General features: G+C 45.8%; 3 protein-coding genes across 4 annotated transcripts in view; all 3 read right to left on the bottom strand.

Moving 5' to 3' along the window:
• The window catches only part of LOC132591272 (uncharacterized), a 29,750-nt gene extending 11,743 nt beyond the window's left edge, over positions 1 to 18,007 (bottom strand). Inside the window, exon 1 of one of the 2 annotated variants that reach the window (XM_060269125.2) lies at positions 17,940 to 18,007. The gene's annotated coding sequence lies outside the window, so the exon portion shown is untranslated. Of the gene's footprint in view, positions 1 to 9,798; positions 16,378 to 17,939 lie in introns of those variants that run through there. The other variant, XM_088663853.1, reaches the window with a different exon arrangement.
• LOC148687202 (uncharacterized) lies at positions 444 to 4,820 on the bottom strand. The gene has a single exon (XM_088664144.1). The coding sequence runs from the start codon at positions 4,818 to 4,820 to the stop codon at positions 4,146 to 4,148; it is 675 nt and encodes a 224-aa protein (XP_088520270.1). The 3' UTR covers positions 444 to 4,145.
• On the bottom strand, positions 4,854 to 5,477 carry LOC132591289 (uncharacterized). Its single transcript, XM_060269307.2, has one exon. It carries the CDS (start codon positions 5,475 to 5,477, stop codon positions 4,854 to 4,856), a length of 624 nt encoding a protein of 207 aa, XP_060125290.2.
• Positions 18,008 to 20,591: the final 2,584 nt, after the last annotated feature.

Here is a 20,591-nt window from a genome sequence, read left to right as displayed (position 1 = left end):
AGAGGCCAGATTATTCTGCAGTTCGATGCCCTTCAGGCGTTGGTCAATAAGGGTTTTTGCCCTGGGGAGACCCATTTTAAGTAAGTGCTGTGCTGGGAGGCCACATGTCGTAGGGCCGCGTTTGGTGCACATGGTGGAACGGCTAGAATCCGTCTTAAGAATGTAGATTGGACAGTTTCAAGTGTGCTGCAATGATTTCCCGTCCAGATTTGGGCCCCATAGAGTAACTGTGCCAAAGGTTTTGCTTGAAAAACCTCTAGTGCTGCTGGAATATGCCTCCCTCCCTTCGTATAGTAGAAGCGAGACAGTATCTTGGCGCAGGTAGGTAGCCGTGTTGGTCTGAGTCGAAGCAAAATAAAAAAATTCCTTCAGTAGCACCTTAAAGACCAACTAAGTTTTTATTTTGGTATGAGCTTTCATGTGCATGCACACTGAAAGCTCATACCAAAATAAAAACTTAGTTGGTCTTTAAGGTGCTACTGAAGGAATTATTTTAGTATCTTGGCGCTTTGGGATGCTTTTTCCCTAGCGTATTTATGATGAGCCTCCCAAGACCCTGTTGATCTTTTGACCTGTTCTATTGGCCGATTGTCCATCTCCCATCTGTGTGATCTGTGTCTCCTAGCAAAGACCATGACTTTGGTTTTTTGGTGATTTACCACCAGTTGATCTCTCCTGCAGTAGGCTGCGAATTCTCTTAGTAGCCTTTTGAGGCCTACTTTAGTTCGTGATAGGAGAACCGCATCGTCCGCATAAAGGAGCGCTGAAATTGATTTTTCGGCCAGTTTTTGTTAGGTATTTGACCATGTCATTTATATATAAATTGAATAAGGATAAGGCCCGGGCCAAAATGCAGCCCTGCTTGACTCCTTTGGTGGATGGTACAGGGCCAATTAATTGCCCATTAACTGAGGTTCTTACATACAGCTTGGAGTCTTTGTATAGGCTTTTTATCAAGAATAGTAATCTTTTGTCAATGCTGGAAGTGTTTAATTTGGCCCAAAGTTTGACTCGTGGAATCGAGTCAAAGGCTGCCTTCAGGTCAATAAAGGCTGCGTATAGAATCCCACGTGTTTTCTTGACATATTTGTCGATGAGATGTGCTAATACGAAGCAATGGTCAATTGTTGTTCTGCCCTGTCTGAAACCGGCTTGCTCCTCTGCCAGAACTGCCTCGGTTTCCATCCAATCAATTAATTTAGTGTGGAGGTGTTTGGCTGGGGATAGATAGAAGGCTAATGGGTCTGTAGCTTGCTGGATCTGCCATAGGACCCTTTTTATAGATAGGGATGATTACCGCCTCTGTCCAGCAACCAGGGATTGTGTCTGTTGAATCAATGTATGTAAATATTGACGCCGTTATAGGGGCCCACAAGCTAATATTGATCTTCATGAGCTCTGCCGGGATGTGGTCTATGCCCAGGGCTTTGTTGTTTTTCAATTGGGCAATTAATTTCCCAACCTCCTCTATGGAAACAGGAGGCCAATGTGGTAAGTTCTCGGAGTGAGCACTTGGGTCGTTGTGCTGGACTTCCTCATCGTAGAAAAGGGTTTGAAAATATTTCATCCACTCCTGGGGTTCTACAGTACATGTGGGACCGATCCGCTCCTGACTGACTAAGTCGGCTGCTTTAACTGCCCCAGGTAAAATGCTGTTTATAATAGTCAGCAGGTGCCTCACACGGTCTGTCCCTGTGCAAGGGCCCAGTGGTTTTGGATAGTTCACGAATACGATCTTTTCCGGGCTTAGGACCAGGGTCCATTTTTTATTTATACAAGGGGCTTTGAATTCCAGCAAGTTCCTGTCTATGTTAGAAATTCCCGACTTACTTCTGTTTACAGTTACGACAGGGGCCCTAAGTGGATTCAAGACGGCAGCATCCAAGTGTGGTTTGGTTGCTTTTGTCAGGCCGGGCGGACACAAGGGAAGAACAGCCGTGGAGGGGTTTATTTCTTTGAGCGTGCTTGGAGAATTATTTTCACATATGGGAGGGGGTTTGGTCTTTGGTGAGTCTTTCTTGTCTATCTCTTTGGTGCCTTGCGCTTTGGGGTTTTTTTTGTGGATATAAGAGGTGATGATAATAAGTTGAAGAGTTTCTGCCACTGTTTTTTACTGATATGTTGGGTTCTTCTCGATGCCTTAAATTTTTTGATGTTTTTAGTTTTCTTCGTCTTGGGTTCCGGTTTTCTTTTGCGTGAGTTCTTTTTACGTGGTATGTGGATTCTAGCGTCTGAGTCTGGAGTCTGATCTGTGACTCTTTTTGCCTGTTTGAAATTCTCCACAAGTGTCAGGAGTAGGCCATTTGTTACTGCTAGGAAATTTTTTATATTGTGGAGGTCTGTGCATATCTGATTTATTTGGTCATGTAGCTGGTCACCTCTCTCTTCTAAACTGTTGGCATTCGCTGTAGGCTGAGGGACCTTGCTGGTTTTTCCTGAGATTCTGAGTTGATTTTTGAAGATTGAGGTCATTGGAGTTAGGGGAATTACTCGTCATGTCGTTCTCAGCTAGGGCAAGTTCCTGTGCCCAGCTCATGGAGCAATTTGGGCTTTCATGATCAGTTTGTAACTCTTTGAGCTGTATTGACCAATCCAGCACAGTAGGGACAACTTCTTTTAGGGTGTTCTCGCACTGTGGATTCTTATTCCCTTCTTTATGAGGGAAATAATTGGTGATTTTACTTTGCCTCCTTCGGGGCTCCAACTCCCCCTGTGGTGATATTGGCGCAATTCCCAGGTCCATATAGTTCTTTCTTGTAAAGACCATTGTGAAGGACAGGGGATATCGGGAGGTCCCTCCCATCTTGAGCTCCAGCCCATCTCCGAGCGCTGGGGAAAGCAGGGAGAGTTCCGACTCAAGCGGAGAAGCAGGAAGTGGTGTCCGAGGCTCAGGCAAGGTAGCAGAGCCACTGCCCAAGGTGGGACAGGAAGGGGGGAGCAGGGGGGGAAGGCCAATCCCACCGACTCCGGAATTGCGCAAGAAACGTCGTGGGAAGAGGCTGGGTCTCCCCAAGCTTTTATGCTGGAGGAGAACGCGCCAACCTCCATTCGGAGGTACTGCAGAAGACGGATAAGATGTGTCAATCTCTGTAAATAGCACTGCCTTTAGCACTGTAAATACACAGCACCAATAAAAGAATAAAATGCAGAGCTGTGTGGAGTCGTTACTCTGAAGTAGCCCACCCAGGCCACTGTGACAACCATATTGAGTATGGGGGGGGGGAAGTAATTGGGAGCAGTTTGCTAGAGTCTCTTAGTCCCGGGGGTTTAAACTTTTTCCTCCCCCTTCAATTAGGTTGATCACGAGCAGACGTGACAGATTATGCATGCTTGTCTTCCAGTTTCCCGCCTTCAAATCTCAGGCTACAGCTTGTTTTACATGCAAGGTTTCATGCTTGTCCCTCAGCTTGTTAGAGCCTCCAGGGTTATTGCTCCCAACTTTCCACCTTAAGTTCTCAGCTTAAGGCTTCTGATGCTTGCTGTCCTATGGAGCCTTCCCCCTTATATATACAAGCAGAAAAAGTTGAGAATGTCTCCAATACCCTGATAGACCCTCAGAGGTGTTGTAAATGGCTATTAAATCAGGAGGGTTTGTTGCAGCAGAGGAAAAGGGCTTGTGCCGGGGGATAATTGTGAAGCAGAACTTGCCTTTAGTTTCTTGGATATTCGGCCGCTCCTTCTTTCTTGGCGTCCTCCCAGGAAGGAGTATCTTCTGATAAGCGGCTTTGTAGATTTAATAGCTAGTTGTAAGTTACCAAACCAAATTCAGGTTAAAAATAATAAGGTTTGTAAGCCTTATAGACTGATAGAAAGTTAATGAGAATTGATAAAAACTGATAAAACCACATTACTAACGCGGAGCTCAGAACGGGGCTGCTGCTAACGACGCCATCTTGGCTCCGCCTCCATTACTTTAAATACATGTCTAGACAATGTTAGATACGAAGAGCAAAAGCTCACATACGCTGCATGCATTTTAAGATTGATTTTCTGTTATTGATAGGAGAGGAAATGTCAACTCAGATAGAACCAGCTTCTATACTCTAAATAGCATTCCATAATAACCAAAGTAGAATCCACACTCCTCCTATTTAAACCATTTCTCTTCTTTGAGTTAATTGATGGCTTGCAGTTTACACTCTTCCCTAGGACTTATATGGTTTCTCCCCTGTATGAGTTTGTTGATGTTCTGTAAGAACTCTACTCTCAGTGAAGCTCATTCCACACTCCATGCACTGAAATGGTTTCTCTCCCGTGTGACTCCGTTGATGAATTCTAAGGTTTCCACTCTGATTGAAACTCTTTCCACACTTGATACACTTAAATGGTTTTTCTCCCGTGTGACTCCGTTGATGAATTCTAAGGTGTCCACTCTGACTGAAACCCTTTCCACACTCAATACACCTAAACGGTTTTTCTCCCGTGTGACTCCGTTGATGAATTCTAAGGTGGTCACTCCGACTGAAACGCTTTCCACACTCGATACACTTAAACGGTTTTTCTCGTCTGTGACTCCGTTCATGAATTTGAAGCTGTCCACTCTCACTGAAGCTCTTTCCACATTCCATGCATTTAAATGGTTTCTCTCCCATGTGACTCTGTTGATGAATTCGAAGGTTTCCACTCTGACTGAAATTCTTTCCACACTCCATGCATTGAAATGGTTTCTCCCCAGTGTGAGTCCGTTGATGGTTTCTAAGTTTTCCACTCTCAGTGAAGCTCTTTCCACACTCTATGCATTTAAATGGTTTTTCTCCCGTGTGACTCCGTTGATGAATTCTAAGCTTTCCACTCCGACTGAAACTCTTTCCACATTCCATGCATTCAATAGGTTTCTCTCCCGTGTGACTCCGTTAATGAATACGAAGGTTTCCAATCTGACTGAAGCTCTTTCCACACTCCATGCATTTAAATGGTTTCCCTCCTGTGTGTGTTCGATGGTGTGAATTCAGTTGCCAACTCCTACTGAAGCACTTTCCACATTCCATGCATTTAAATGGTTTCTCCCTTGTGTGACTCCGTTGATGAATTCTAAGGTGTCCACTGTCAGTGAAGCTCTTTCCACACACCATGCATTTAAATGGTTTCTCTCCCATGTGACTCTGTTGATGAATTCGAAGGTTTCCACTCTGACTGAAATTCTTTCCACACTCCATGCATTTAAATGGTTTCTCCCTTGTGTGACTCCATTGATGAATTCTAAGCTGTCCACTGTCACTGAACCTCTTTCCACATTCCATGCATTTAAATGGTTTTTCTCCCATGTGACTCCGTTGATGGATTCTAAGGTGTCCACTCTGACTGAAATTCTTTCCACACTCCATGCCTTTACATGGTTTCTCCCCAGTGTGAGTCCGTTGGTGTTTTCTAAGTTTTCCACTATCAGTGAAGCTCTTTCCACACTCCATACTTTCAAATTGTTTATCCTCTCTCTTTTCACACTCCATGTATTTAAATGGTTTCTTTGTTATTCCCATTGGACATGGCCCACCAGAATTTTGACTGCCTTCTCCATTGTTTTTTTCATGACCAGGGGGGGGGAGGGGAGAGAAACTCCTACTTGGTTTCTAGGAAGAGAACAAAGGAATATTTGTTGTTGTTGTTGTTTAGTCGTGTCCGACTCTTCGTGACCCCATGGACCATAGCACGCCAGGCACTCCTGTCTTCCACTGCCTCCCGCAGTTTGGTCAAACTCATGTTCGTAGCTTCGAGAACACTGTCCAACCATCTTGTCCTCTGTCGTCCCCTTCTCCTAGTGCCCTCAATCTTTCCCAACATCAGGGTCTTTTCCAATGATTCTTCTCTTCTCATGAGGTGGCCAAAGTATTGGAGCCTCAGCTTCACGATCTGTCCTTCCAGGGAGCACTCAGGGCTGATTTCCTTAAGAATGGATAGGTTTGATCTTCTAGCAGTCCATGGGACTCTCAAGAGTCTCCTCCAGCACCATAATTCAAAAGCATCAATTCTTCGGCGATCAGCCTTCTTTATGGTCCAGCTCTCACTTCCATACATCACTACTGGGAAAACCATAGCTTTAACTATACGGACCTTTGTCGGCAAGGTGATGTCTCTGCTTTTTAAGATGCTGTCTAGGTTTGTCATTGCTTTTCTCCCAAGAAGCAGGCGTCTTTTAATTTCGTGACTGCTGTCACCATCTGCAGTGATCAAGGAGCCCAAGAAAGTAAAATCTCTCACTGCCTCCATTTCTTCCCCTTCTATTTGCCAGGAGGTGATGGGACCAGTGGCCATGATCTTGGTTTTTTTGATGTTGAGCTTCAGACCATATTTTGCGCTCTCCTCTTTCACCCTCATTAAAAGGTTCTTTAATTCCTCCTCGTTTTCTGCCATCAAGGTTGTGTCATCTGCATATCTGAGGTTGTTGATATTTCTTCCGGCAATCTTAATTCCGGAATATTACACACATCAATTAGCACTTGCTCTTATTTTAACATCTCGTACATTATCCTGTCCTGCATATGTTCTAAATTTTTAGGAAAGGCAAATGAAATAATCTTAAATAATGGTAATGCATCATCAGTCTTTCCTAACCCTTAATCAACTTTAATGAAGCAGCATTATCTTAGAATATGGTTAAACTGTGGGGATTACTTTTTATAAAAAGTGGTTTCTGACAGCAAAGGGAGCTGCTGTGTCCATGAACCTGCCCACTATTCATCAGGGTCTTAAGTTCATCATGAAGTTCTTCATCCTCTGCAAAATAATTCCCCACCCCTGCTGAGTGTGGGCACATTGGATTTATAGTGTTAGGGTCTAGATAAAAAATAAAAATAAAATAGAAAAATTCCTTCCAGTAGTTCCTTAGAGACGAAGTAAGTTTGTCTTTGGTATGAGCTTCCGTGTGCATGCATACTTCTTCAGATACACTGAAACAGAAGTCACCAGACCCTTATATATAGTGCGAGGGTGGGGAAGGGTATTACCATATCCCAGCGTATAAGACGACTTTTGAACCCAGGAAAATCTCGTCAAAAGTTGGGGGTCTTATACGTCAGGTATAAGATCAACGGTCTCCGCATATGGTGGGGGGAGCTCAAAAACGGCCACGGCCGCATCCCTGCCGTATATGGTGACCGTGTTTCTTTCTGTCCAGGGAGTGGGGACGCGCGGGGCTTTCCTCCCTGCACAGAAAGAAAGTGGCAGCCTCTTACTCTCTCTCTTCTCCCACTCGCCTCGGTGCCTGGAACAAGAGAGTGCGAGTGGAGCCGGCTCTGGGCTGCGCTCCCTCCCCATCTCCCCGTCTCTCTTCCCACCTCTCCTCCCCTCCCTTACCGCCCGCCTGTCCTGAGTCAGAGGCCGGAGGAGCCGGTTCCATGCCCGCTGGAGCCTCCTCTCACCGCCACCTCATTCTCCCCCTCAGCGCACAGCTCCAGGATGGACGTTAGGTTTTATCCTTCCGCCCCTACCGCCGTTGGTTCCTTGCCTGGGGCTGACCCCGAGGGGTGGACGGCGGGCGGGCAGACGCAGGGGGAGGCGAGGAGGGACAGGCACAAGGGCAGAGGATGCAAGCAACGGAGGAGGATGTGTTTTCAAGTCTCAGCCCCCTACCCCACCCCACCCCACCCCACCTCCCCTTATTCCCCACATCATCATCTTCTGAATCATAGAATCATAGAGTTGGAAGAGACCACAAGGGCCATCCAGTCCAACCCCCGGCCAAGCAGGAAACACCATCAAAGCATTCCTGACATATGCCTGTCAAGCCTCCGCATAAAGACCTCCAAAGAAGGAGACTCCACCACACTCTTTGGCAGCAAATTCCACTGCTGAACAGCTCTTACTGTCAGGAAGTTCTTCCTAATGTTTAATGTTGAGGAATGCTGCCCTAGAGGAAACCTCTATGCTGAAGTGAGGCATCTCTAACCCTCCAATTGTGGTTGGACACAAAGTAAAGGTAAAGGGACCCCTAACCATTAGGTCCAGTCACAGAAGACTCTGGGGTTGCAGCGCTCATTCTCGCTTTACTGGCATCGAAACGCTGTTTACCTTCCTGCTGGAACGGTACCTATTTATCTACTTGCACTTTGATGTGCTTTAAAACTGCTAGGTTGGCAGGAGCTGGGACAGAGCAACGGGAGCTCACCCCGTCGCAGGGGATGATGGGAGTTGGACACACTTCCCCCTTCTTCCCCCTCTTCTGAAAATGCTGAATATCTGTATTTCATTTCCTCCTTCTTCCATGATCTCCAAGATCTTCCTGATACAGTTCAGCTGCACACATTCCCAAATCATCCAGCACCATTTATCGTATTTCATGCTCCATAGGACGCACCTCATTTTCAGAGGTGGAAAACAAGAAAAAAATTTTTTTTCTGGTTTTCCTCCTCTAAAAGGCTGGGATGAGGGGTGGAAGGGGCTCCCTTCCATCCCTCCTCTCGCCTTGCTGTAAAGCAAGCAGACCTTCAGGACAGCCTCAAGAAGGAGGGAGGGAGGGAGGGAGGGAAGGAAGGAAGGAAGGAAGGAAGGGTTGTGTGAGAGAAAGAGAGACAAGGAAGGAAGGGGTGGAAGAGAGAGGAGGAGAGGGAAGAGAGGGAAGGAAGGAAGGGGGGAGAGAGAGAGAGAAGGAAGGGGTGAAAGAGGGAGGGAGGAAGAGAAAGGGAAGGAGGGAGGTAAGGGGTGAGAGGGAGGGAGGGAAGAGAGAGAAGGAAGGAAGGAAGGAAGGAAGGAAGGAAGGAAGGAAGGAAGGAAGGAAGGAAGGAAGGAAGGGGGCAGGGCCGTCTTAAGCATATCCGGCGCCGTGGTCCGAAGATCCCTCCGGCGGCCCCCCCTTTCCCTTTTTTTTAGGGAGCTGACACCACACTTGCATATTATCTCTGCTTGGGAAAAGAAAACAGGAAACATAAACAAACTGCTTTTGTTGCCCGTTTATTGCATGAGTAGCAGGATCTTTTTAGGATTCCAGTTTTGACAGTGTCAAAAGCCATCTATTTCTCTTATTTGACCAGTTTCAGCTAAGAAATAAGCCTTCAAATTCATCAAGCTTCTGCAGTCAAAAGGACAGGTCTGCTTCCTACACTTGTTATAATCAAGGCTTTGTGCATTGCACAATTTTTGCCACAATATGTTATCAGGCATAGAATTCAGTACCTCAAGTTTCTCAGGTTTAGTCTTTTTAAAAAGCAAGTGATTGGCCCTCATGATAGTGAAGAAATGCTTGAAAGTGTGAAGGAGCATCTGGTGAAATCTCAGAAGCTTTCTGAAAGCTTCTGGGTGGGGGAGGTGGTTTTATTGGCCTGCATATTATTTTGTAGTACATCTGTTTTTAATAAAGAGTGTACATGCAGGGCCGGTGCTAGGGTTTTTTTGCGCCCAAGGCGAGATCACCTACCCCCCCCCCCCGTTTTAACTACAGAACTAAAAAATGACTAAATTTGTAAATTTCCAGGGTGGAGATAACCTTAACAGATTTGCACCATCTTGCACCAAATTGGGAGGGGTGGCTAATACCCCAGAGGACAGGATCACACTTCAAAATGACCGTAACAGATTAGACAACTGGGCCAAAGCAAACAAGATGAATTTTAACAAGGAGAAATATAAAGTACTACACTTGGGCAAAAAAAATTTGAAAGGCACAAATACAGGGTGGGAGATACCTGGCTTGAGAGCAGTACATGTGAAAAGGATCTAGGAGTCTTGGTAGACCACAAACTTGACATGAGTCAGCAGTGTGATGCAGCAGCTAAAAAAGCCAATGCAATTCTGGGCTGCATCAATAGGAGTATAGCATCTAGATTCAAGGTAATAGTACCACTGTAGTCTGCTCTGGTCAGACCTCACCTGGAGTACTGTGTCCAGTTCTGGGCACCACAGTTCAAGGAGGATACTGACAAGCTGGAACGTGTCCAGAAGAGGGCAACCAAAATGGCCAAAGGCCTGGAAACGATGCCTTATGAGGAACGGCTTAGGGAGCTGGGTATGTTTAGCCTGGAGAAGAGAAGGTTAAGGGTGATATGATAGCCATGTTCAAATATATAAAAGGATGTCATATAAAGGAGGGAGAAAGGTTGTTTCCTGCTGCTCCAGAGAAGCGGACACGGAGCAATGGATTTAAACTACAAGAAAGAAGATTCCACCTAAACATTAGGAAGAACTTCCTGACAGTAAGAGCTGTTTATCAGTGGAATTTGCTACCAAGGAGTGTGGTGGAGTCTCCTTCTTTGGAGGTCTTTAAGCAGAGGCTTGACAGGCATATGTCAAGAATGCTTTGATGGTGTTTCCTGCTTGGCAGGGGGTTGGACTGGATGGCCCTTGTGGTCTCTTCCAACTCTATGATTCTATGATCTACCTATGCATGCAATTAAGCAAACAGGGACTGACCAATATTCAAAGCACAGCACAGAATTCTGTTTCTATAGAACTAATGGGTCAATTTTGGCAAGGAAAATGGATAAAAATCTAAAAGGCCTATGCGGAGAAGTGGAAGAAAACCCAACTAAAGCATCCTTTCTTTGTCAAGATTTGTGTGTTTTTAATTAGCTAAGATTCATTAGGTTCATTGTCTCTGGCAACATTTTATAGAAAGATCACAACATACAAATTGAAAAGCTTGGTTTACATTTAATTAAATACAAATATTTGTAAAGAGTTAGGTTAGCTCCTCCAATGACATTCTTTTCTTGTAATTTTCTTTCTGCACTCTCAAAAGCTTCATTTTATTTTCCCACATTTAACAAGTCCTGCAACTAAGACTTGGCTTTCAACAACAATTATAAGATAGAAATTATAAAATGTCAATTATAAAATGTCATTTGACAGAGATATAGCAGTCATGTCTGTAAACATTAAAGTCAAAAGTAAAGAATGGCAAAAGGTACTTTCAAAGTTCATATGGCAGGGAGGAAAAGCCCAGAATAAAATATAAATTTCTGACAGATAGTAAGGAAAGAGGGGGCTTTTCCCTGCCAGATTTAAGGATATACTATGATGCAGCTACCTTTTGTTGGTTAAAAGAATGGTGTTTGTTAGACAATACAGATGTGTTGGATTGGAAGGATATGATAATGTATATGGATGGCATGCGTATTTATGGTATGACAAGGTCAAAAGTCATAAAGGATTTAAAAATCATGTAATTAGAAAATATTTGTTCAATGTTTGGAATAAGTATAAAGACTTATTAGAAAGGAAAACACCCCTTTGGATTTCACCGTTAGAAGCAAAGGCTCAAAAGAAGTTAAATATGGAGACCAGATGGCCAAAATATAGAGATATTCTGGTGGAAGAAGGAGACCAGTTTAAACTAAAGACATATGAACAGTTAAAAAGTAATTTAGATGACTGGCTCCAATACCATCAGATAAATGAATTGTATAAGATGGATAAGAAAAATGGTTTTCCATTAGAAAAGTCCAAGTTGGAGACGGAATTATTAGAGCCAAAGACAAAAAACCTCTCCAGAATGTATAGCTTGTTGCTGCAGTGGCACACGAAAGACGAACAGACAAAAAAGGATATGATAGATTAGGCAAAGGATGTGGGTCATAACATTATGATAGAGGATTGGGAAAGGTTATGGAAGAAGAACATGACTGCATGTACTGCATGTACTGTCTTAAGAGAAAATATGATGAAAATGATGTATAGATGGTATTTAACACCAGTAAAACTTGCTAAGATTCACCATAATCAAGACAACAAGTGTTGGAAATGTAAAAAGGTGGAAGGAACATTCTATCACATGTGGTGGACATGCCCATTAGTTAAGGGTTTCTGGGAAAAGATTTATAATGAATTGAAAAAAAGTGTTGAAAAACACTTTTATTAAGAAACCAGAATCCTTCCTATTGGGCATAGTAGGAAAAGAACTGCCTATGAAAGATGTAAATCTGTTTTTATACGCCACAACTGCAGCCAGAATATTGCTAGCAAAGTATTGGAAGACACAGAAGATACCTACAGTGGAAGAATGGCAAATGAAGATGCTGGACTATATGGAACTTGCTGATCTGACCGGAAGACTACGTGACTGGGGAGAGGAGAAGGTGGAAGAGGAATGGAAGAAATTTAGAATTTATTATAAAAAATATTGCAGAATTGATGTATTAGGAGAATTATAAGCAATTGTGAAGTTGCAGGTTAAGAAATTAAGTGAGATCTAATTGAAAATAGGTTAGAATATTATAATGAGTTGTAAAATTGAGAAAAGGATGTTGTAATTAGGTTTGGAAAATAAGATATAGAACTTGCCAAGAATGTTATACAATGAACCGTTAGAAAGGGGACTCGGGGAAGTCCCTTACCAAAATGAGATAAAATGGAATGTATATGTTGTTCCTTTTTTTCTTTAATCTTTCCTTTTTTATTTTTGTTTTTTGTTAATATGGATGTTATAACAATGTATAATTATATGGAGGATACTTTTTTCTTTTTATAAAATTTATAAAAAATTATTTTCTTTAAAACCAAAAACATTAAAGTCAAAAGTATGCACCCTTTGGTCCAAAATACAGCAGAAAGCCATACATCTGGCTATGATACTGCCCAAAAGCAAAAAAAAAAAAAAGTTAGAAGAATTATTCCAGTTGCATTAATATGCTCACTTTACAGGGGAGATGGTTCAGTGTATCTCAACATTTTTCTTTCATTCTATAATTAAATAAAGCGAGGTCTTTGCTTCAAATTACACCAATGTAATCTGCAAGATTTTAGACAACAACAGGACTCAGGGCAAGAATTAAGTGGGGAAGAAGGGATTCAAGGATTCAAGTCACTTGACAAGCAATATAAGCATACACTCAATGCAACATGGTAGGGCACCATTCTTGAGCCATTTTCAAGGCTGCATGTTGGCATTACAAAGTAGACATTAGTTTGCTAGAGAGACGAGTAGCTATAACATGTCCGAACCAGCCAACAGGAAGATCATCGATCTTTTGGTCACCAGCCAGCACATCATTCAAGGCCATGTAAAAAGTCTTCCCATTCTACAGCCAGACAAATTGCCAAGCGCCTTTCTAAAACAGGCAGTAAGTGCCCTTAGGAAACTCCTTTCATAGCCATTATTTTCACTTATGCCCAGCCTTCAACAAGCTCAACATTGCAGATATCAACCCCCCCCCCCCAATTTTTAACTCGCAACCTCCCTGCAAGGTAGCATTAGGTGAGTCAGAGAGGATGACTGGCCCCAAATCAAAATAAAAAAAATCCTTCAGTAGCACCTTAAAGACCAACTAAGTTTTTATTTTGGTATGACCCCAAATCAGTGAGGGATCTTCACGGCTAGACAGAGATTTCTAGCAAAGCACCACCGGACGAAAGGGAGTCCGGGAAAGCTCCTCCAAAAACCCCTCCCTGGCCTGGCAAGGCGGTCTCACGGCACCCGGAGGCGCGCTGAGGACGGGCGCTCCAACAAGCCCTTCTCCCGCCCGCTGCCTACCTCTCTGCGGGTGAAGGTGGCGGTACTAGGCAGAAGCACGGGGGAATGGCAGCGCTGGCACAGGATGGCCTTGCGGTTCCGGCGCAGCGGGAGAAAGAATCTCCTGCCGCTGAGCTGGACTCCGCCCCTTCCCTTCACGCTGCCCAAGCAGCTGAGTACTCCCCGCGCCCCCAGTGGCAGCTTCAGGTACTGCAGGGCTCTTTCTTAGCTCTGCTCAGCTCTCGGCTCTTCCCTGGAGTCCCGGACGGCTTCAGCTCAGCCCGGACTCCCAACCAGGCGCCCTCCGGAGCTTGGCGCCCTGGCGCATTGCGCCAGCCAGCCCAGCCCTAGGGCCGGCCCTGGAAGGGGGTGAGAGAGAGTGAGAGGAGAGAAGGAAGGAAGGTGAGAGAGAGAAGGGGTGAAAGAGGGAGGGAGGAAGAGAAAGGGAAGGAGGGAGGGAAGGGGTGAGAGGGAGGGAGGGAAGGAGGGAGGGAAGAGAGAGAAGGACGGAAGGAAGGGTGGGTGGGAGAGAGAGAGAGAGAGGAGAGAGAAGGAAGGAAGGAAGGGGCGTGAGAGAGAAAGAGAGACAAGGAAGGAAGGGGTGGAAGAGAGAGGAAGAGAGAGGGAAGAGAGAGAAGGAAGGAAGGAAGGAAGGAAGGAAGGAAGGAAGGAGAGAGAGAGAAGGAAGGAGTGAAAGAGAGAGGGAGGAAGAGAAAGGAAAGGAGGGAGGGAAGGGGTGAGAGAGAGGGAGGGAGGGAAGAGTTTCTTTTTTATGTTTATATATTTCTTGTTATTTTTGGAAGTTGTGTATTATTTTTCTATTAATTATCTATATATTTTCTTTTGAAGGATTCTTATATTTTTGTTGAGTGATGGATTTTTCTTCTTCTATTTTTCTTTTTTGTCTTTTTTGTCTATTTTAAATTTTTAAAGAATTTAAATGAAGCTTATTTTATTTAAACAACAACAACAACGGCTGGTTGTAAGTCACTTTGGGCTGCCCTGGGCAAGAGAAAGCTACTAATAGATCCATAAATAAATAAAACAATTGTAGTAATAATTACACAGGCTGGGGGGGGGGGAAGGAACCCCACCCATTTCCATAACAATCTTCCCAATCCCTTAAATCCCACAGATTTAAGAGATCAGAAATAGTAGGAATAATGGAAACCTGGTGGAATGGAGAGAAAGAGTTGGGCACAGGTAGGAACCCTTAGATCAGGGGTGTCAAACTCAATTTCATCGGGGGCCACATCAGCAGTTTGGTCACCCTCAAAGGGCCGGTTGTATCTGTAGGACTATGTGTCCACTGTCTTATGAGTTTGGGCTGCCTTGATTACTGGGAATGGGCAAAACTCTGACTCCCTTTTTACGACACCTGTATGGTTTCATGTGTGTTGCTCCCATCAAGTGAACTTATACAATTTCCTCATATTGAATCAACCCATTAATTACAGGGGTGGCCAAATCCCAAGAGACAGTGATCTACTTTCAGAATTAAAATCTGGCAGTGATCTACCCCCATTTTTAGGGGTTAAGCTCAAAGTTGTTGAGCTTTTTTTACGGAGAAGGAAAGGGGGTGGATGATGCAGCCTGCACGAAGAGAAGGCAGGGGTGTGGGGTGAAGGGTGGTGGGAAATGCTGCCTGCATGGATGGAAAACTGGGGTGTGGGGCAAGGGAGGGAGATGCTGCCTGCAGGGATGGAAGACTGGGGTGTGGGGCAAGGGAGGGAGATGCTGCCTGCAGGGATGGAAGACTGGGGTGTGGGGCAAGGGAGGGAGATGCTGCCTGCAGGGATGGAAGACTGGGGTGTGGGGCAAGGGAGGGAGATGCTGCCTGCAGGGATGGAAGACTGGGGTGTGGGGCAAGGGAGGGAGATGCTGCCTGCAGGAATGGAAGATGGGTGTGGGGTAAGGGAGGGAGGGAGGCTTGGGAGGCAAGCTGTGCAGCAGCCAGCCATCTGGCAGGCGAGCAGGGAAAGGGGAGACCGCTGGCTTTGTGGCTGGCTTTAAAGCAGCAACGGGACAGGAGCCTCCTGCACGGGTAAGAACTCTTTGCCAGCAAGATGGAGGCACACGCGGTCGTGCGTGCGCGCACACACACACACACCAGCTCTTTGTCGGCAAGAGGGAAGGAGCTCTCCTTGCAATTGCCCATTGTTATTGAGATTTTGGGAGGGGGAGAAAGACAAGAGTTGGAGAGCTTTCCCTTTTAGGCTGCCGACCTCTAAGGAACCCAAGATCTACCCACGATCACCAGAAACTTTTGCACCTTCTGGCTGGGGAGGCTCCCCTGAATTCTCCAGCGGAGAAAAGAAATACCTCTGTGCCGCTGCCACCGGCCTCTCGCTCCTTTTCCACGTCCGGCCGCTGTTCCCCTCAGGCTCAGGACGCTGCTTCTCAGGCTCCGCTTCAACTCCCGCGCAACCGCCGGAGCTGGGGGAAAACTTTCAGCTAATGGGCTGCCTCGCTCCGAGATTAGCAGCGCCACTAGCCAATGAGGCCTCGAATTCAACTTTGTGTCCCGCCCTTTCCTCCGGAAGCGACGGTCAGACGACCGCGTGGGTGAGCGAGCGGCCAGCGGCCGCGCGGCCGGTGAGCCACATCGTGAGGTCTGGCAGCGGGCGGGCGGCGGGCCACATCACGAGGTCTGCCGGGCCGGATTAGGCCCCCGGACCTTGTCCTTGACACCCGTGCCTTAGATGCTTCGCCAGAGAAACACAGGCATGTGGGTGAGACTGTAGTTGCCAAGACAAAAGCTGCTAAGGGTGGAAATAATAAAGGGGGCTTCCTCCCTTTCCTCTTTCCTTCAATGGTTAGACTCTCTATAACAGCCCCCAGCGCCCCATGCAGGAGCTGACCTGGGACTTATGGCAGGGCAAGGACTGAGCTTCAAGGGAGGAGAGGGTGGGTGGATCAGGCCTCCTGTTCAGGGATCTCTCCCTGGTCTACTCGAAGGAGATTCCTGGGCAGGAGGGAGAAGTCAAGGCAGGCAGCCCCCAAGTCTCTCTCTCTTTCTCCAAAATGGCTTTGATTCCTCCCCCAGGGATGCTTCCCTCCATCCATCCCTCAGCCCCCCCACTTTCTCTGCCCTCCTCCCTCTGCCCCCCAGTCTCCCCTTTGCCCAGAGGCCCCCCCTGGCAGGCTCACCCTTCGCCAAATTCCTCCCAAGCGCCCCCACCTCTCCATCCGGAGGCGGAGGGGCTCGCTGGATGAGCAAGGAGGGGGAGGGGAGGGGTCTCTATCCAGGCCTCTCTCGCCTCCTTTAACCCTTCCATGGACTCCTTTTGATTCTCCAAACAAAGGGGACCCACCAAGGCACCCCTCGGCACCTGCGCGGAGCCAGGATCGCGGAGCCAGGATCGCGGAGACAAAAGTGCCCCAGGGATTCCTGCCAGGGAGAACCCGGAACTCGCAGAGAGACGCGGAACTGGGGCCTCGGTTCAAGTCTCAGCCCTTGGGGGGGGGGGCTCCCATTTCATTTCCCTCCCCCCGCTCTATTCTGATTTCCTTTCCTGTAATATAAAGGAAATTAAGATTGCCGGAAGAAATATCAACAACCTCAGATATGCAGATGACACAACCTTGATGGCAGAAAGTGAGGAGGAATTAAAGAACCTTTTAATGAGGGTGAAAGAGGAGAGCGCAAAATATGGTCTGAAGCTCAACATCAAAAAAACCAAGATCATGGCCACTGGTCCCATCACCTCCTGGCAAATAGAAGGGGAAGAAATGGAGGCAGTGAGAGATTTTACTTTCTTGGGCTACTTGATCACTGCAGATGGTGACAGCAGTCACGAAATTAAAAGACGCCTGCTTCTTGGGAGAAAAGCAATTACAAACCTAGACAGCATCTTAAAAAGCAGAGACATCACCTTGCCTACAAAGGTCCGTATAGTTAAAGCTATGGTTTTCCCAGTAGTGATGTATGGAAGTGAGAGCTGGACCATTAAGAAGGCTGATCACCGAAGAATGGATGCTTTTGAATTATGGTGCTGGAGGAGACTCTTGAGAGTCCCATGGACTGCAAGAAGATCAAACCTATCCATTCTTAAGGAAATCAGCCCTGAGTGCTCACTGGAAGGACAGATCGTGAAGCTGAGGCTCCAATGCTTTGGCCACCTCATGAGAAGAGAAGAATCCTTGGAAAAGACCCTGATGTTGGGAAAGATGGAGGGCACAAGGAGAAGGGGACGACAGAGGACAAGATGGTTGGACAGTGTTCTCGAAGCTACGAACATGAGTTTGACCAAACTGCGGGAGGCAGTGCAAGACAGGAGTGCCTGGCGTGCTATGGTCCATGGGGTCACGAAGAGTCGGACACGACTAAACGACTAAACAACAACAACAATATAAAGGGCTGGGTGCTCTCCACTGACGCGAGGCGCCCCCCCCCGCCTGATCCACAGAAGGAAGGGGGAGGGGGAGCACTCCCCTAATTTCCTTTCATCCCCCCCCGCCCCCAATCCTGCCCTCCCTTCCCAGCTGCCCTGTTTGCAGATTCAGGGGGAGAAAAAGCGCATCCTTCTATCCCCCCCCCCAAATATATATACATATATTGCACCTCTTTTTCCTCCTCCTCTGCAGTCCTGCTCCTCTTCCGGGAATGTGGATGGCGGCCCCTCCCCCTCCCCCCTCTCATCCTTCCTGCCTCTCTAGGAAGCGGAGCTCACTGACCCTTGGGGAGGAATGAGTGACGCCTCCCACTCAGAACACACAAATTCTCCTCCTTCCTTCCAAACAAGCTCTGAATATCCTGTTTCTTTCCAGAGAAGGTCCCAGGTTCGATCCCCGGAGGCGGAAGGGAAGGAGACGCCCCCCTCCCAAAAAAACCTCCAAAAAAGTCCTCCGGGGCACAGCTTCCACTCCCCCTTTACCTCCTTTAATCCCTTGTCGGGAGAGGGGGGGGTCTGTTCATTTTCACACCCATTTCACAAGGCGGGGGGAAGCAGGGCCGTGGCTTAGGGTGTCCCCGTTACAACAGCCCTGCAAAGTAGACCGGAGTTGTTACACGCGTTTGGGGCTTGGAACAGTAACTTACGACAACCCTAAAGGGTAGTCCAGACTCAGAGTCCTTATTACGGGTACTTGTTAAAAATAGGGGCTGGTGTTTGGACTTGGGCTTTGCTAATGAGGGGGGAGGGGCGCAGCTCAGGGGCAGAGAAGTTGTACCCCTCTTTTGATTCCTCGCTATGAGGGCGAGACCCCCCTCCTGACTCGCATCAGGGTCCTGAAATGCAGGTCAGGCAGCGGCGCCAGTTCTTCTTCCGCTTCCCAGGCAAGTTTGGCTCCCCTCGCGACGGATCCCCCCATGGGGGGGGTAGATGAAGCATAGGATCATAGAGTTGGAAGAGAGCACAAGGGCCATCCAGTCCAACAGAGGGCCATCCAGTCCAGCAGAGGCTTGACAGCCATATGTCAAGAATGCTTTGATGGGATGGCAGGAAACACCATCAAAGCATTCTTGACATATGCCTGTCAAGCCTCTGCTTAAAGACCTCCAAAGAAGGAGACTCCACCACACTCCTTGGCAGCAAGTTCCATTGCCGAACAGCTCTTACTGTCAGGAAGTTCTTCCTAATGTTGAGGTGGAATCTTCTTTCTTGAAGTTTGAATCCATTGCTCCGTGTCCGCTTCTCTGGAGCAGCAGAAAACAACCTTTCTCCCTCCTCTATATGACATCCTTTTATATTTTTGAACATGGCTATCATATCACCCCTTAACCTTCTCTTCTCCAGGCTAAACATACCCAGCTCCCTAAGATGTAAAATTATTCCTATATGTGACAACAAGAGCAAGAATTAACATCAAAAATAAGACAGCAAGGTAATGAAACGTATGAGAGAGAATGGGGGAAATATGTGAAATATATGGACAAGATTTTGGAAACATGAATAAACCAGCAGAATGAAAATAATATCATAACTAAAACTTAAATTCTTTATTGGCCATTTAAGATGAATAACAAATTAAATGTACAGTGGAACCTCGGTTTATGAACACCTCGGTTTAAGAATTTTCGGTTTACGAACGCCGCGGACCCATCTGGAACGGATTAATTCACTTTCCATCACTTTTAATGGGAAAGTTCGCTTCAGGTAAAGTACGCTTCAGTTTATGAACAGACTTCCGGAACCAATTACACCCATGCTTCGGGGTAAGTACGTTTCAGGTTGAGTACTCCGTGGACCCGTCTGGAACGGATTAATCCACTTTCCATTACTTTCAATGGGAAAGTTCACTTCAGTTTATGAACACTTCAGTTTATGAACAGACTTCCGGAACCAATTGTGTTCATAAACTGAGGTACCACTGTATGATTAAATAAGATAAGTAGATGAAGTCATATTTGATATAAGATGGAAAGACGAAAGTATGAAAAGCGAATATAGACGATTGTTAAAATGCTTGATAAAAGTGGACTTATGATCTAATGTATAAAGAACGTTAAACTGCGCAAGGTAAAGTACGACTTTAAAAAAAGCAGAAGAAGGTAGAGTGGAAGTCACTTTTTGTATTTGTATTTTTAGTTTTATGGAATTCCCCCCCCCCTCCTTATTTGGATGGAAATTTACCGGTATGTATATACAAAGTCAAGATAAATGTTAAGTGTATGAGTAACAAAAATGGATATGGAAAAATCAAATGAAAATCAAAAAGGGGGAGGTTTGGGGAAGCCCAAGGGACAATGTTTAGGAAAATAGATAAGGTTTAAATTTTTGGATGTTATTTGTTTTGTTTTTATTTTTATTGTTCTTTTTTGGTGTGTGTGTTTTTTGATACGTTAAGTTGGATCAATAGGTGGGTGGATACCTGCCTGACTCTCTCCTTGGTATCCTGGAGTTTCTCAGTGGCAGGGGGAGACTCTGGGGGGGGGGGAGAAACCCAACTATAAAAGGAACCATCTTCGGCTGCTCACTTCTCAGGGGATTCTCTTGTGGGAGGAGAGGGCTCTTGGGGGGAGGGCAGGAGGAGAAGGAAAAAATGATATGTATGTGTATGTTTTTCTTTTTTGTATTATGTAAAATCAATAAAATATATTTTTTTTAAAAAAAGAAAAACTAAATAAAAATTAATGACAGACAAGAAAGATAAAGGAAGAAGAAAATAAAAAGTACTTAAAGTACAAAAGAAAGAAAGAAAGAAAGAAAGAAAGAAAGATTTTCCTGTTACTGATGTGAAGGAAACTCTCAACTCAGAGAGAAACATTCTAAAT

This window comes from Zootoca vivipara, chromosome 2 (genome assembly GCF_965207765.1).
Source record: "Zootoca vivipara chromosome 2, rZooViv2.hap1.1, whole genome shotgun sequence".
NCBI classification, from domain to species: Eukaryota; Metazoa; Chordata; class Lepidosauria; order Squamata; family Lacertidae; genus Zootoca; species Zootoca vivipara.
Note: the sequence above shows the minus strand (reverse complement) of the source record. Positions and strands in the feature narration are given on the sequence as shown.

Bases quoted from the DNA above. Each gene is read 5' to 3' on its own strand.
- LOC132591289 (XM_060269307.2), bottom strand. From the start codon at position 5,477: ATGGGAATAACAAAGAAACCATTTAAATACATGGAGTGTGAAAAGAGA.
- LOC148687202 (XM_088664144.1), bottom strand. From the start codon at position 4,820: ATGGAATGTGGAAAGAGTTTCAGTCGGAGTGGAAAGCTTAGAATTCAT.